The sequence below is a fragment of the Mobula hypostoma genome, chromosome X1 (assembly GCF_963921235.1).
Source record: "Mobula hypostoma chromosome X1, sMobHyp1.1, whole genome shotgun sequence".
Taxonomy (NCBI): domain Eukaryota; kingdom Metazoa; phylum Chordata; class Chondrichthyes; order Myliobatiformes; family Myliobatidae; genus Mobula; species Mobula hypostoma.
The window spans coordinates 10647622-10663760 of record NC_086128.1 but is presented as its reverse complement, the minus strand read 5'-3'; the positions used below and the strand labels follow the sequence as shown (position 1 = coordinate 10663760).

At 41.5% G+C, this 16139-nt stretch overlaps 1 protein-coding gene across 3 annotated transcripts in view; it reads left to right on the top strand.

Annotated features, from left to right (window-relative positions):
- The window catches only part of ddx42 (DEAD (Asp-Glu-Ala-Asp) box helicase 42), a 67536-nt gene that overhangs the window by 16295 nt on the left and 35102 nt on the right, over positions 1-16139 (top strand). For all 3 annotated transcript variants that reach the window (XM_063037484.1, XM_063037485.1, XM_063037486.1), the window contains 3 exons: positions 5873-6019; positions 7903-8007; positions 13152-13271. In XM_063037484.1, coding sequence (XP_062893554.1) covers positions 5873-6019; positions 7903-8007; positions 13152-13271 — 372 coding nt within the window. The remainder of the gene's footprint in view (positions 1-5872; positions 6020-7902; positions 8008-13151; positions 13272-16139) is intronic.

The following is a 16139-nucleotide window of genomic DNA, read 5'->3' as shown; positions in this document are numbered from 1 at the left end:
GCCCAGCTGTTGTCTGGATCGTAAACACAAGAGATTCTGCAGATGCTGGAAATCTAGAGCAACATACATAAAATACTGGAGGAGCTCAGCAGATCAGGCAGCATCTATGGAAATGAATGAACAGATGACGTTTTGTGCTGAGACCCTTCTTCAGGACTGGAAAGGAAGGGGGAAGACGTCAGAACAAAAAGGTGGGGGTTAGGGGGAGGAGGGCTAGGTAGAAGGTGGTAGTTGAAGACAGATGGGTGGGAAAAGTACAGGGCTGGAGAAGAAGGAATCTGACAGAAGTGGAGAGTTGACCATGGGAGAAAGGGAAGAAGGGGCACCATGGGAAGTGATAGGCAGGTAAGGAGAAGAGGTCAGTGGCCAGAGTGGGGAATAGAAGAGGAAAAGGGAAAAAATTACCGGAAGGAGAAATCGATGTCTCGAGGTTGATTTTTGCAAGTTTTGCAGTCAGAACATCTATTGGGATGGGGCTCAGGCTAGAATTGAGCTGCCAAGTTTGCACAAAATTATTAATTACAGCTGAATTAGCCTATTCTTCATGTTTGTTCCAGCTCCCTACATTTACAGTTATCAATGCACCATTTTCCTCTGTGAGATATTTTGACCATGCTACCAGTCATCATTGACAATAATTCTTTGCCTTGTAAAATGCTACACATAATAACTTAGAACTGTATCACTGACTTGGTACTAACTCTAGGCTGCAGTGGAAGGAAAAATCCTTTATATTTAAAATGTCTGAAAATGTTTTATTACTTTTAATTGGGAATTCACAAAAGCTTTGTTCTTCACCACATTGAGTGTTTTCAGAGTAAAGACTTGATGAGCTAACCTAAACGACATCCCTTATATTTTGGAGGGCTCTATTAATGCAATTTGCATTTTCCCCCACTGCTGCTTCTCAAGTTTATGAGTCAATAGACTATCTCACAGTTCTGATGTGGCCTTGGTCATTTGTGTAATTGTCTATTTAGTTAAAGGTATAGTTGATACATGCTGCATATATTTAAGACATCAGTTTGACTGGCTGGTGTTGTATCTCTTTGAAGAATAAGTCAATGCATTCTCTACCCTACCATGTATTTTCAAACAAATACCATGCATTGATTATAAAAACAAGTAAAAAGAGGTGAACATAGAATAATGTAAATGTTAAAAATGAAGAAAACTATTTGGGAGAGCAGGCAGAAAGATGGAGAGAAGATAGGAAATAGGCAAATAAAGCATATATGAGCAGAAGGAGCTGAATGAAAGGGTGAGCTAAGGCCAAGTGGGAAAACCAAGTTGTGAAACTAATACCTGAACACTTATTAAAGAGAAAAAAGGCTTATATGTGACTAATTGCTTGAATGAGTGGAAGTGGAAGAGAGAGAGGATGGTTCAGAAGGGGGGGGGTGCGGGATGACTGGGAAGGAGTTAGTTAGCAATTCCAACTCAGTTGCCAGTTGGAAAGAAATGATGGAAGGGTACAACTATTTGGGAATGAGAAGATTAGCAGAGGCTAGTGTGAAAGATGAAGCAGAAAGAACTGAGGGAAGGGAGATATTGTACTGGTGGTGAACATATAGAAGAGTTTAAGAGAAAGATGGGTAGAGCAAAGAAAAAGGAAAGATGGACAAGGGTCAAGATAGGAATGTGAAGGAGAGAAGACATAGTACTACCTTTAGGAAAGTTACGGATGAGTGATGAATGTGGCAAAGGGAGGAAATTAGAGAGCTATAGAAAAATGGTTAAAGAAAAAAATTTTTGAAAATCTTGGTATTAATCAGTTATTCCCCGAAATAGTCATACTTGTAGGGACTTAAGTTAATAGAAAATGTAATTCCATAATTGTGAATTCCCCAACAGCCAAGTGACATAATTATGAGATGAAGTTATGGATAGAAATGAAAATCAATGTGTTTTTATTATAAACTTAATGAGAAAAAAAATATCCTTTTCATTGTTACCAATATTAAGTGGATCCAAAATACTTATGGATGTCTGTTGACAGCAGTGCTGCCAGGGCAATACTAAGCTCTGTGCATATTTACAAGCTTGTTTTATAAAATTTTATGCTATTTACAGTAACTGATTTATAGGAAATTTTGTGCTTACTGCTGTTTTTCTGATGTTTGTCAGCATTCCAAAGCTGGGAGTTGATGATTCTGTCACTAGGACAGCATGACCACAGGGATATGATGCACTGACGCTGATCTTCCATAACCTGAACAAGTTCTTTTTACTCCATGTTGCTATGTACATGCATCAATTTACTGATTTATAAGGAGTGATAAAATCTAGTGAAAAACGTCTTTGAAGAGAGAGAAGTGAATTTTATAGATGAAAATGAATTAGTGGGGAAAAGATGGAAAATACAGGATGCATATGAATGGCAAAAGGAAAGAAATAAAATCACAAAAACATGCTGGCTTTGTCTGTTTTTGAAGTACATTTAGAAAGTAGAAGTTCATGACCACATAATGTATTCGGGCAGCCACCTAGCATTTCAGATTACTTTCAGTGCAAGTCCCTTTCATACACTACAGCACAGAAACAGGTCCTTTGGCCCATTTAATCCATACGAACACGCATCGACCTACACCTAGACCATAGCTCTCCATACCCCTCCAATTAACGTACCTATCCAAAGTTTCCTTAAATGTTAAAATTGAGCCCGCATCCACCACTTGTGCTGGCAGCTCGTTCCACACTCTCACCACCCTCTGAGTGAAGAAGATTCCCTTTATGCTGTCCTTAAACATTTTACCTTTCAACCTTAACCCATGACCTCAAGTTGCAATCTCATTCAACCTCAGTGGAAAAGTCTGCTTGCATTTACCCTATCTATACCCTACATAATTTTGTACACCTCTATCAAATCTCCCTGCAATCTTCTACATTCTAGGGAATAAAGTCCCAACCTAGTCAAACTTTACCTTTACCTCAGGTCCTCAAGTCCTGGCAGTATCCTTGTAGATTTTCTCTGTACTCTTTCAACCCTGTTTACATCTTTCCTGTAGGTAGATGACCAAAACTGCACACAATACTCCAAATTAGGTCTCATCAATATCTTATACAACTTCAACATAACATACCGACTCCTGTACTCAATGCATTGATTTATACAAGCCAGTATGCTAAAAGCTTTCTTTACGGTCCTATGTACCTCTGATACCATTTTAAAGGAATTATGGATCTCTATACCCAGATCCCTCTGTTCTACCACAATCCTTAGTGCCCTTCCGCTCATTGTGTAAGACCTAGCCTTGTAGGTACTACCAAAGTGCAAGACCTCACACTTGTCTGCATGAAATTCCATCAGCCTATTTTTCCAAATCCCACTGCAAGGTTTGATACTTTTCCTCACTATCCACTACACCCCCAATCTTGGTGTCATCTGCAAACTTGCTGATCCAGTTAACCACATTAGCATCCAGATTGTTGATATAGATGACAAACACCACTAATCACTGGCCTCTGTTCTGAGAGGTAACCATCTACTACCACACTTTGGCTTTTCTCAGGAAGCCAATGTCTAATCCAAATTATGACCTCATCTTGAACACCAAGTGACTAAACCTTTTAGACCAAAATTCCCATGCAGGACCTTGTCAAAGGCCTTGCTAAAGTCCATGTAGACAATGTCCATTGTCTTGCTTTCATCGGCTTTCCTGGTAACTTCCTTGAAAAACTATAAGATTGGTTAAACACGACCTACCATACATAAAGCCATGTTGACTATCCCTAATCAGTCCCTATTTATCCAAATACTTGTAGATCCAGTCCCTTAGAGTACCTTCTAATAATTTACCCACTACTGATATCAGATTCATCTTTGAGCCTTTCTTAAACAGTGGAATAAAATTAGCTATTCTCCAATTGCCCGACACTGAACCTTTGGCTAAGGATGCTTGAAGTATCTCTGCCAGGGCCCCTGCAATTTCTGCATTTGCCTCCCACAGGGTCTGAGGGAACACCTTGTCATCCCTGGGAGCTTATCCACTCTAATTTGCTTCACTTTGAGAGATTCTGTGTCCATCTCCCGAGTAAATAGAGATGCAAAAAATCCATTTAAGATCTCCCCCACCTCTTTGGGCCCCACACATAGATCACCATTCTGATCTTCCAGAGGACCAATTTTGACCCTTGCTGATCCATGCCCTGAGCTCATCCGCCTTTCCTACTATTCCCCTTGCATTGAAATACACGCAGCTCAGAACATTAGTCCCACCATGCTCAACCTTTTGATTCCTGACTTTGCATGTAGCCTTAATAACATCTTTCCCCACAGCCTTTCCACTATCTGTTCTAGTGCTCTGGTTCCCATCCCCCTGCAACTCAAGTTTTAAACTCCCTCCTCCCTCAGCACTAGCAAACTTTCCTTCTTTGTGCCCCCTCTTGTTCTGGTGTGAACAGTCCCTTCTGTACAGGAACCACCTTCTCTGGAAGAGAGCCCAATGATCCAAAAATCTGAAGGCCTCCCTCCTGCACCACCTCCTCAGTTACGTGTTAAATTGTACGACCTTCCTATTTCTGGCCTCACTAACACATGGCACGAGTAGCACTCCTGAGACCACAACCCTGAAGGTCCTGTCCTTTAACTTAGCACCTAACTCCCTGAACTTACTTTGCAGGACCTTGTCACCCCTCCTACCTGTGACATTGGTACCTACATGGAACATGACCCTCCCACATGAATTCTGTGGATGCAATCTGAGATACCCCTGACACTGGCACCCAGGGGCAACATACCATCCAGGAATCTCATTCTCGTCATTCTCAGTCTCATTTTCTATTCCCAAAGCCATTGGATCCCCTATCACTACAGTTTGCCTCATCTCCCCACTTCCCCTCTGAGCCACAGAGCCAGACTTGGTGCCTGCGACCCAGTTGCTGTGGCTTTCCTCTGCTAGGTCATTCCCCCTAAAACGGTATACAAAGTGATATACCTGTTGTTGAGGGGAATGGCCGCAGGGGTACTATAGTCTGCACTGGCTCCTTAACCCCTTTCCCCTTCTTGACCGTCACTCAGTTGCCTGTGTCCTGCACCTTGTGTGTAACTAATCCCTGTATGGACTGGCGTTCATGCAGTTCCAGCTTCAACTCCTTAACACTGTCTGTTAGAATCTGCAGATGGGTACACTACTTGTAAGTGTAGTTGTCAGTGACACTGGAGGTCTCCCTGCCTTTCCACATTCCACTATCCTGCCTGGCATCCCTGCTGCGCTAAATGTGCAATAAGACAGAAAGAATAAATAACAGAAAAACCCTCCCCTCGCCAAAGCCTTGACTCCCCACTCTAACACTGGCCCAGTCACACAATGCCTGCTCCAATTAAAACTAATTTCTTTTTATTGGACCTTGCCAAGTGTCTAATTATGTGCAATCCAATGTCTCTTCAGGAACTGTGGTGCGCAAAATGTGCAGACTGTCCCTCCTCTTCTCTCCACCCCCCCCCCCCGCTTCCTTGAAACGCTTCCTCCCTCTCTGTAATCGAATGTCTCCTCAGGAACTGTAACGCGCAAAATATGCTGACTGCCCCTGCTCGCTACTTTTAAACTATCTCCCTCTGTGAAATCCAATGTCTTCTTGGAACTGTGGTGCGCAAAAATGTGCTGACTGCCCCTGCTCGCTTCTTTTAAACTCTTCTCACCCTCTGCGCAATCCAATGTCTTGGTAACTGTGGCGCATAAAATTCGCAACATTTTAATTTCTTTTTATCCAATTCCTAGCTATTATCTGTTGGATATGATCCATTTAGTGAATACTGTTTGAAATTCCATGTATTTTCAAAAGAATTGGTTTAGGTATGTGAAAAGCTCAGTGTAATGATTAGTGCTGCATACCCTCTCCAGTTTGACTTGTGGATTACATTTATGTGCAGGAAGCCTATTTTCGATACATGGCTGAAAATCCTAATGCTGGTGTAATTCAAGAGGAGGAGGAAGAAATTGACTATGATAGTGATGGCAATCCCATACCTCCACAGAAGAAAGTGATTGATCCATTGCCTCCAATTGACCACAGTGAGGTAAGTGGAAATCCAAAGAAATTCTAAGCCATATAGCAATTGGTCATCAGGATGAATTTATTGTGTGTCTGCTATTTGTGCCTTCCTTTTGAATATACCCTGTTTAATGGAGTAGTTTCATTCTCTTGTTTTTTATCATTTTTTTAAAAACATCCTTTTTTTTTACAGTAATCACTAGGAAATTTTCTTGAGGAAGGGTTAGGTATTTTCAAAACGGGTGGCTCCCTGGGGTATGTCATTTACTGTTTTGCAACTGTCTGAGGTTTTCACCAGTGTTCCTGGAGCTTACACAATGGAGTATTTCTATTAACTTTCTGACAGCTGTTGATGTGAAAAGTTTGATTATTTCTTTAAAACAAAATTCTTAACCACTTTGACCTCTTTAGCCCACACATTCTGCCCAAATTTTGTAGAGCATTCAGTAAATTAAATTATAAGCAGTTCAGCTAAATTGGGGAAAGCCTAATTGCAACAGTATTAGGCAAGAGCTGGGGAGAGTAGATTGGGAGCAGCTATTAATGGGCAAGATTGCATCCGACGTGTGAGAGTCATCTAATAGCTGAATTCAGAATCAATTTGATTCTAACAAGAAGACAGACAAGGATAGTATGGTTCAGGAACTTTGAAACCTTGGATGATGATAGATGTTGCAAGTTTAGTCAGAAAGCAAAAATGAAGCTTATATAAGGTTTAGAAAGTTGAAATGGTACAGGGCCTTTGAGGAAATATAAAGCAAGCAGGATAGAATTTTAAGCAGAAAATCAGGAGGACTAAAAGGGCCCATGGAGTGACCTTGACAAGTAGAATTCCAAGGCATTAAATACATAAACTCAATGTATGTTCATGGTCTTCAGCTGCTGCAGTCCATCCACTTCAATGTTTGACATGTGTGTTCAGAGATGCTCTTCTACACACCACTGTTGTAATGCGTGGTTACTTGAGTTACTGTTGCCTTCCAGTCAACTTGAACCAGTCTGGCCACTCTCCTCTAACCTTTCATTAACAAGGCATTTTCATGCACAGAACTGCTGCTCACTGGATTTTTTTTTTTTTTTTTGGTTTTTTTTGCACCATTCTATGTAAACTGTAGAGACTATTGTCTCTGAAAATCCCAGGAAATCAGTTATTGAGATATTCAAACTACCCCATCTGGCACCAACAATTACTCCATGGTGACTTCGATCTCATTTCTTTCCCATTCTGATGTTCAGTCTGAATAGCAACTGAATCTCTGGACCATGTCTGCGTGGCTTTTATACATTGAGTTACATAATTGGCTGATTAGATATTTGCATTAATGAGCCGGTGTACAGGTGTACTCAATAAAGTGGCCGCTGAGTGTATATTATAAGCAAGGGTAACGGGGAGAGGATAGGACCAGTCAAAGATAAAGGGGGGGATTTTATGCCTGGAACCAGAGGACGTGGGTGAGGTACCACATTGGTATTCACCAAGGAGAAAGACATGGAAGATAATGAGATCAGGGGTAGGTGTGTTGATGATTCTAGGACAGGTTGATATCAAGGAAGTAGTATTGGGGCTCTTGAAGAACATTTAAGATGGAGAAATCCCCAGGGTCTGGTGGACTCCATCCCAGATAATTGAGAGAGTTAAAAGTGGTGATTGCTGGGGATGCGACAGAGACCTTTGTGTCCTCGTCAGTTAGGTGAGGTCCCAGTATGCTCAGCTCTTTTGCTTTTCTGTAATGTTTTGAAATTGAGTCTCAATGTAAAATTGTTGAATGTTGTTGCAGAGTTACGTCACTTTAAGAGGACTGAAGAAAGCATTGTATTAGAATAAATATTTCTCAGATGTTGCTCATTTACCATTCTGTAACTAGTTAAAAGAAGCCAGAAAAGTCAATAACTTGTGATTCCATTTAGCTCGAGTATCAGCCATTTGAAAAGAATTTCTACATTGAACATGAAGACTTGGCAAAGCTTTCACTCATACCCCTGGCAGAACTCCGGCAGAAGCTGAATTTAAGAGTAAGTCCAGCCTTTCATCTACTAACTTTTTTTTATGTCAATGGGAATTATGGAATTCAGTAGTAAGAAATTTTATTTTAAAAATGCCATCTGAATGCCAGCTCTGTCAAGTTTATTCTTATCTGAATTGTTACATTTTTAAAGGGTATATTTCCATGACAAAATGAAAGTTTTTAATTCCTATCTGTATTTTGATCAAAATTTGCCACTTGTATTTGCCAAGCATACAAAAACACCCCATGATCTTGTGTAATGAAGAACAATGCATGTTTTTTTGGAATATGTTGTTACAGCTCGATATAATTTCATCTTGCATTGGAACACCTTCCACTGTGAATTTAATAAAATCCATTCTTAGTTTCTTTCAGTGATGCTTTTTTTTTGTGTCTGTCACATGAACAATGTTAGTGCAACAACTTACAAACGTATTTCCTGACAACTCATGCCTGTGCCATGCAGTTTGAGGTCAGCTACGTTTGGGTTATTTTTTCTTGTGAATTCCAGAGCATCAGGTGTTCCTAAATTTGATGGTAGAGTGCACTTCGTGACAATGGTGCAACAAATAAATTTTTTAAAAAGAGTAAATAATTAAATTTATATAACCCCTTAGGAAATAAGCAGTATTATTGAACAAATTCTGAAATCATACCACAGAAACACATTAAAAAAGGTAGCCAAAGGTTTGATCAGTCTTGGGTTTTAATGAGGGACTTCTAAGGAAAGAATTAGAACTTAAGACCAAAGCAGCTAAAAGCTGATGCTCTCTTAAATAAACTGCATTAATTACAAAAATCAGAATTAGATAATGAAATCTAAGATGTTCGTAAGAGTGTAAAGTGTTGCAGAAAATAGTTTGGTTTTCGGGAGAGGAGTAAAGAAGAAATATAGAGGGACTTGAAAATAAGACAGGGATCTCAAAATAAAGGGAATGTTTTGTAGATTGGCAAGCACAAATAAAAAAGAACAAGCCTATCGAATATTTTTGATGAATTATTATAGTGAATGGTAGGTTGGGCAGGAGAGCATTTCAGTAGTATAGCAATAACAGATTTAAACACGGTAAGTTGAAGTAGGGGCAGAGTTGGACAATTTTATGGATATAGACAAAGGTAGTTTTAGTAATGGAGCAGCTAGTCAAATGGAAACTTAGCCCTGTATCAAGCACTGTATCAAAGTTGTGAATGGTTTGTCTCTGCAAGGCAATTTCCCGGACCGTTCACACAGGTCATTGTGTACTTATGGATGGCTTTGAGGTTCTCAATACCATCCTGAATTCTCTTAGTCTGATGATCATACACCAGAGATTCCCAGGAGTCGCTGAGTTTGTGCTGCTTCAAGGAAGCTTTGAGCACACGCTTGAGTCTTCTATCCCTCATGCAGAGTTCCGAATACACTGTTTGGGAGCTTGATGTTAAATATATGAACCATATTACCTGTCTGACATAACCAACTGAGAAACTAGGGCTTCAATACTTGAGGTTGTTGACCTGGAAGAGGACACTGATGATGGTTTACTTATCATTACAGTGAATTTGAAGGATTTTTGGGAGACAGCTTTGAAGGCATTTTTCCAGTGCATTAATTGCCTGTTGTAGACAGATGCATATAAGAGGGCAAGGATCATTGCTGCCCCGTAGACCTTTAATTCTGTGCTAGGACTGAGGTCTTGATTGTCAGTTGATAAAAGGATGTGCTTGAAGTTGACCAAAGGATGCCTTGAAGGTGCCATGGTGAATTTAACCTGCTGTCACTGAAAGGTACATGGTGGTCAAAGTTTTCCAGGGTCACATCATGAACTGTTACTGCCAGAGGCAGTGCGTTATGGCACAAGCAGATACTGCAATCACAGCCTCAGTGTATTTCCTTTACACTGAAGAAACTGAACACATTTTCTCCAAACCGGCAGGAGTGATATTGAGCTTCAGTTGCCTGTCATTTAATTTCTCTGATTGCCAAAGCAAAAATGCAGTTACCTAAAGTCTGAATATAAAACAGAAAATACCAGAAGCAATAAGCAGTTTAGTGAAACATTTAATTCTCCAATTCCACTCTTGCTGTGTGTTGCTTCTCCTTTGCCTCTTGTACAGTTCCAGTGAAAGCCAGCTTAAAGTGCAAAATCTCACCTTCTGAACGAGGTGCATTATCCACTGGACCTAACAATGAAATCTGGCAGTTTTATATTTTCCCAGTGGTCTTTTTTTCTTCATCTTCTGATCATATCTCTAGACAGATCAGCTGTAATTAACAAGCCCTCACCCCCCCCTCCCTCGGCCAGCACTACTGCCATTTCTGTCATTCAGTCACTCCTACTCTCCACCCTACCATAGTCAACACTTTCATACTCTACATTCCTTTCTTGCAACTTCAGATGAGTTTGATTTTCTTTAACTTTTTAATCATTCTAATGAGAGATCCATTTCTCTCCCATAAATATTGTTTCACCTTATGACTTTTTCCAGCCTTTTCTGGTTTTAAAAAGGCAATCAAGATTGTTTTTAAAATAATTTAAAAAATTGAAGCAATAAGAAAATTAAAAGCATAAAAATAAAATGAATATCTTTTCTCTGTTATTCTTCAGGCTGGGAACTCAGATCCCGGGTTTGTTGTGTTTTGGATCAGAGACCAATTTCTCCAGAATAATGCTGGAGAGTTCCCAGTGTTGTTCAACATTGTCAGGCTCTGCTTTTGAAATCTGTATGGAGACCACTGATGGAATGGCAGGACAGATGTACCTGCCTTTGTCACTCAGCATAACCTGGACCTGCAGTGGTCTGTATAATACAGCAAGCAGCTGAACACCTGTCACAGTCGGCATGATTCCGCTCAATGACAGGAAACAAAAGAGCGAGCTGTGGAGTGCAATATGGAACTCTCCCTGCAGGCAGCATTTTGGCACATCAGTTAATGCTGCTGCCTTGCTAGTCCATGGACCTGGGTTCAATAGTAACCTGGGTGCTGTCTGAGTGGAGTTTACACATTACCTAGATTGAGTGTTTTTCCTTGCGGGCTCTTTCCTCCTACTTTCTGAAAATATGTTAACTAGCTACCACAAATTAGTCCAAGTATAGGTTAATGGCAAAAAGAATCAAAGGGGAATTGCATGAAAGAATAAGTTAATAGAATACAGGGAAGTTAAGACAGAGGGGCATGGAATTAATGGGGCTACAGGACTGTAGATGCTAGAATCTAAATCAACAAACGGTGCTGGGGGAAAGTAGTGTATTGAACAGCACCAGTGGGAGGGAAGGAATTGTTGACATTTCTGGTCGAGACCCTACACCAGATGCTGAGTTCCTCCAGCAGGTTATTTGTTGTTCCCTGAAGCTAATGGATTGCTCTCCTGGTTTAACCTGATTGTTCAGATTATAATGCAAATGTTGAGTTTATTTTTTTTTTCTGTAGTTCTTGACTATACTGTATTTCTTCTGACATAGAAAGAGACCATTTCAGAGCAACACATACAAAATGCTGGAGGAACTCAGAAGGTCAGGCAGCATTTATGGAAATGGTTGGACAGTTGATGTTTTGGCCAGAGACCTTTCTTCAGGACTTAAAAGGAAGGGGGAAGACACCAGAAAAATAGGGTGGGGAGAGAGAAAGGAGGATTGCTAGTAGGTGATAGGTGAAGCTAGGTGGGTTGGAAAAATAAAGGGCTGGAGAAGAAGGAATCTTATAGGAGAGGAGAGTGGACCATGGGACAAAGGGAAGGAGGAGGGGACCCAGGGGGAGGTGATAGGCAGGTGAGAAGAGGTAAGAGGCCAGAGTGGGGAATAGAAGAAGAGGGGAGGGGAGGGAAAACCAGAATTATCATTAGAGGCTGATGAGTTTATTTGAGAACTGGACAGCTTTGACTGCAAACTGGAAAGGCCGGAGGGAGGGAGGCCACATCTTGGCGCAAATAGAGGCCATAGACTGACATGTCAGAATGGGAATTGGAATTACAATGTTTGGCCACCAGGAAGTTCTGCTTTAAGCAGCTGGAGCGGAGGTGCTCGACGAAGCAATCTTCCAACTTACGACAGGTCTCACCAATGTAGAGGAGGTCGCGTCGGGAGCACCGGGCACAATAGATGACTGATGCAGATTCACAGGTGAAGTGTTGCCTCACCTGGAAGGACTATTTGGGGCCCTGAATGGGGGTGAATGGGCAGGTGTGGCACTCAGGCCGTTGCAAGGATAAGTACCAGGAAGAGATTAGTGGGAAGGGACGAATGGACAAAGAAATCACGGAGGCAAAGATCACTGTGGCGAGCAGAGAGAGGTGGGGGAGGTAAAGATATGGTTAGTGGTAGGATCCCCTTTGGAAGTGGTAGAAGTTGTGGAGGATGATGTGTTGGATGCAGAGGCTCATGGAGTGGTAGATAAGGACAAGAAGAACTCTATTACTTTTAATGCTGCGGGAAGATGGAGTGAGCGTGGATGTTTGGAAAATGGAGGAGATGCGAATGAGGGCAGCATCAATAGTAGAGGAAGGGAAACCCCATTCTTTGAATAGTTCATCCCATCGCTAATTTTCCCTGTAACGTATTCTGCCCATATTTCCATCAATCCCACTCAGATTCTACCACTCACCAACACACTTGGGACAATTTACATTGTCTTTGTCAAATGCACATCTTTGGAAAGAAACCAGGGTATACCTGGGGAAACCCACATAGCCACAGGAAGAATGTGGAAGCTCCATACGCATAACACCTGAGGTTGGGATTGAACCTGTAGGAGGTGCTTGTTTTTTTACTAGCACCTGACACCACCATTCTGAGCCAATGCCAAGTTTATGCAAGTAGTTTTGACAGTAACCTAATATAACGTAACATCACATGAAGCATATTTGCGGAAATTGAGAGCAACTACTAGCTGGGTATATGCTGTTTTGACACTGCAGTGTATCTGCAATGCAGGTTTAAACCTTCTCGAGCTTTATGTTTGTTGTTGATAAAAAGTTGATAACTGCATGTACCTTTGTGTTGCATAATTATACCTTATTTCTTTTGCTGCAGTTCTTTGTTTTGGAGGTGCTGATTTCAGAAGTTGTCATGTAAAATTGAGAAATGACAAGATTCTGGGGAAATTCTATCTGAATTTCTTAAGAGCAGAATTTAGTTTTAAGAGTATTTAATGGAATTGACTGTCTTCCTCCGTAGGTTTCTGGTGCTGATCCTCCCAAACCTTGTAGCAGCTTCGCCCATTTCGGCTTTGATGAGCAGCTGATGCACCAGATCCGAAAGTCAGAATACACACAGCCTACTCCTATACAGTGTCAGGTAAGAGACTGGCTCTCTCACTTGTGTCTCCTTTACAGTGCTACTGGTGTTACACATACAATATAACATTCTTATTTTCACTTTCATTTTGTCAATAAATTAGCTTTAAGACATCATAATATAACAATGAAGTGAAACATCAGGTAAGTTAATGAAATAGCAGATTGTGTGATAACTGAATGACCTTTGAGGAAATTAAACAAGATAAATGCAAGTAGAATTAGGCTATTTAGCACCTTGTGCCTGCTACACCATTCAGTAATATTTTGGCTGACTTTTTAACCTCAGGACACTTTCCTGCACAAATGTCATAACCCCTGATTCCCTTAATATCTACAAATATATCTTTTCTTTCTTTTCAAATCTTTTTATTGTATATATAGGAAAAATAACATGAGTACATCGAAGTAACAACACTTACAATGCCTCAAAAAAAACCATCATCTTGAAGATTGAAAACAAAATTTTGTGATAACAAAAAAAACCTACTAAGCAGAAAAGTGAGAAAAAAAAGAGAACCCATTAGATGTACAACCCCGGAGCCATGCGTCTTACAAAAAGCTTCTAAAAATAAACATCAAACCGCCAGCAAGAAAAGAAAATATACAAAAGAATTTACAATTAGATCGTGGAAAAAGTATATCAATTAACTCAAATGATAATAACGAGCAAATGAGCCCCATCTTTTCTCAAAATCAAATAAAGGTTCAAAGGTTCGACTTCTAATTTTCTCCAAACTAAGACATAGCATCACTTGAGAGAACCATTGTGACAAAGTGGGAGCTGATGTATCCTTCCACTTCAACAAAATGGCCCTCCTAGCTATCAATGTAACAAATGCAATAACATGTTGGTCAGACACAGAAATACCATGAATATTTTGAGGAACTATTCCAAAAAGCACAGTTAATTTATTAGGTTGTAAATTAATTTTAAGTGCTTTAGAAATTGTTGAGAAAACCGACTTCCAGAACTGTTCCAATATAGAACAAGACCAAAACAGCTATCTCAGTTTTACATCTATCACAATGACTATCAACATTAGGAAAGATTTTAGAAAGTTCACGATCTTCTGCAGCTTCTTTTGGTCTTGGACAGGATAACTTCCATACCAGGTTGTGATGCACCCTAGAAGAATGCTTTCTACGGTGCAACTATAAAAATTAGTGAGGGTTTTAGGGGACAGGCCAAATTTCTTTAGTTTTCTCAGGAAGTAAAGGTGCTGGTGGGCCTTCTTGGCAGTGAACTCTACTTGGTTGGACCAAGTCAGGTCATTTGTGATATTGACCCCGAGGAACTTAAAGCTTTTGACCTGTTCCACTTGCGCACCACTGATGTAAATTGGGTCGTGCGGTCTGCTACTCCTTCTGAAGTCAACAACCAATTCCTTGGTCTTGCTGACATAGAGGGATAGGTTATTATCTTCGCACCATGCCACCAGATTCTTAATTTCCTCTCTGTACCCAAACTCATCATTACCCGAGAGATGGCCTACAATTGTTGTGTCATCAGCAAACTTATATATTGAGTTTGATGGAAACTTGGCTACACAATCATGGATGTACAGTGAGTACAGCAGGGGGCTGAGTACACAGTTTTGTGGGGCACCAGTGCTCAGAGTAATTGTAGAGGAGAGCTTGTCCCCTATTTTTACAGCCTGGGTCCTGTCTGTGAGGAAGTTGAAGATCCAGCTGCAGATCCGAGTGCTAAGGCCCAGGTTCTGGAGCTTAGGAATCAGTTTATTTGGAATGATGGTATTAAAGGCAGAGCTGTAGTCAATGAAAAGGAACCTTATGTATGCATCTTTATTCTCCAGGTGTTCTAAGGAGGAATGTAGGGCCAGAGAGATGGCATCTGCCGTTGACCTGTTGCTCCGGTAGCGAATTGCAAAGCGTCAAGGTTGACCGGTAGGCTGTGGTTGATGTGTGCCATAACCAATCGCTCGAAGCACTTCATAGCAATTGATGTCAGAGCCACAGGTCGATAGTCATTCAGGCATGCCACCTTGCTCTTCTTCAGCACTGGGATTATCGTTGCCTTCTTAAAACACGAGGGGATCTTAGACTGAAGCAAGGAGCAGTTGAAGATGTCAGCAAACACTCCAGCTAGCTCGCTTGCACAGGCCCGGAGAACCCGTCCTGGGATGCCATCTGGGCCTGTCGCCTTCCTTGGATTTATCTTCAGGAAGGCCCTTCTAACGTCCTCTTCGGTGACGATGAATCTCGATGCCACCAGGTCCGGTTCATCCGGAGGGAGCGGGATGCTCCTATTCTGTTCGAATCTTGCGTAGAATACGTTAAGTTCGTCAGGAAGAGAAGCGCCACAGTTATTGATATTCCCAGCCTTTTCTTCGCGCCCAGTGATCTCATTTAGACCCTGCCACAGTCTACTGGCATCCCTCTGGTTAGCCTGGGCTTCCAACTTGGCTCAATATTGCCTCTTGGCACCCTTAATGGCTTTCCGGAGTTCACGCCTGGATTCTGTGCAGCTGTGGATGACCACCAATGGGGCTTTACGGTGGTCGCTCCAGGGAAGCGTCTGGGGCACCTTGATGTCCCCGCCGTCACTTCTGTGTGGTCATCTGCTCCAGAGAGGTGCTGATCGGAATGGGCCGCATCTCCAAGCACTCTGGCGCGGTAGAAGACCGCGGGTCTTCGGGAACGTGGTGGGCCTCGCTGGTCGGGTCCAGGTGCTGTCCGGAGTTTAAGAAGCAGTTCTGGCGCGGTGGTCTCCAGCTGGGTCAGTAGCTTCGCGAGGGTGTTGTTGATCTTGATCTTGCTAGATTCGAGGTTTAGAAGGGTTTCTCAGGTATAGGATAGTGTCGAGGGCAGTTTGCTCGGGAGAGTACGCGCAAAGTCGCCAGTTACC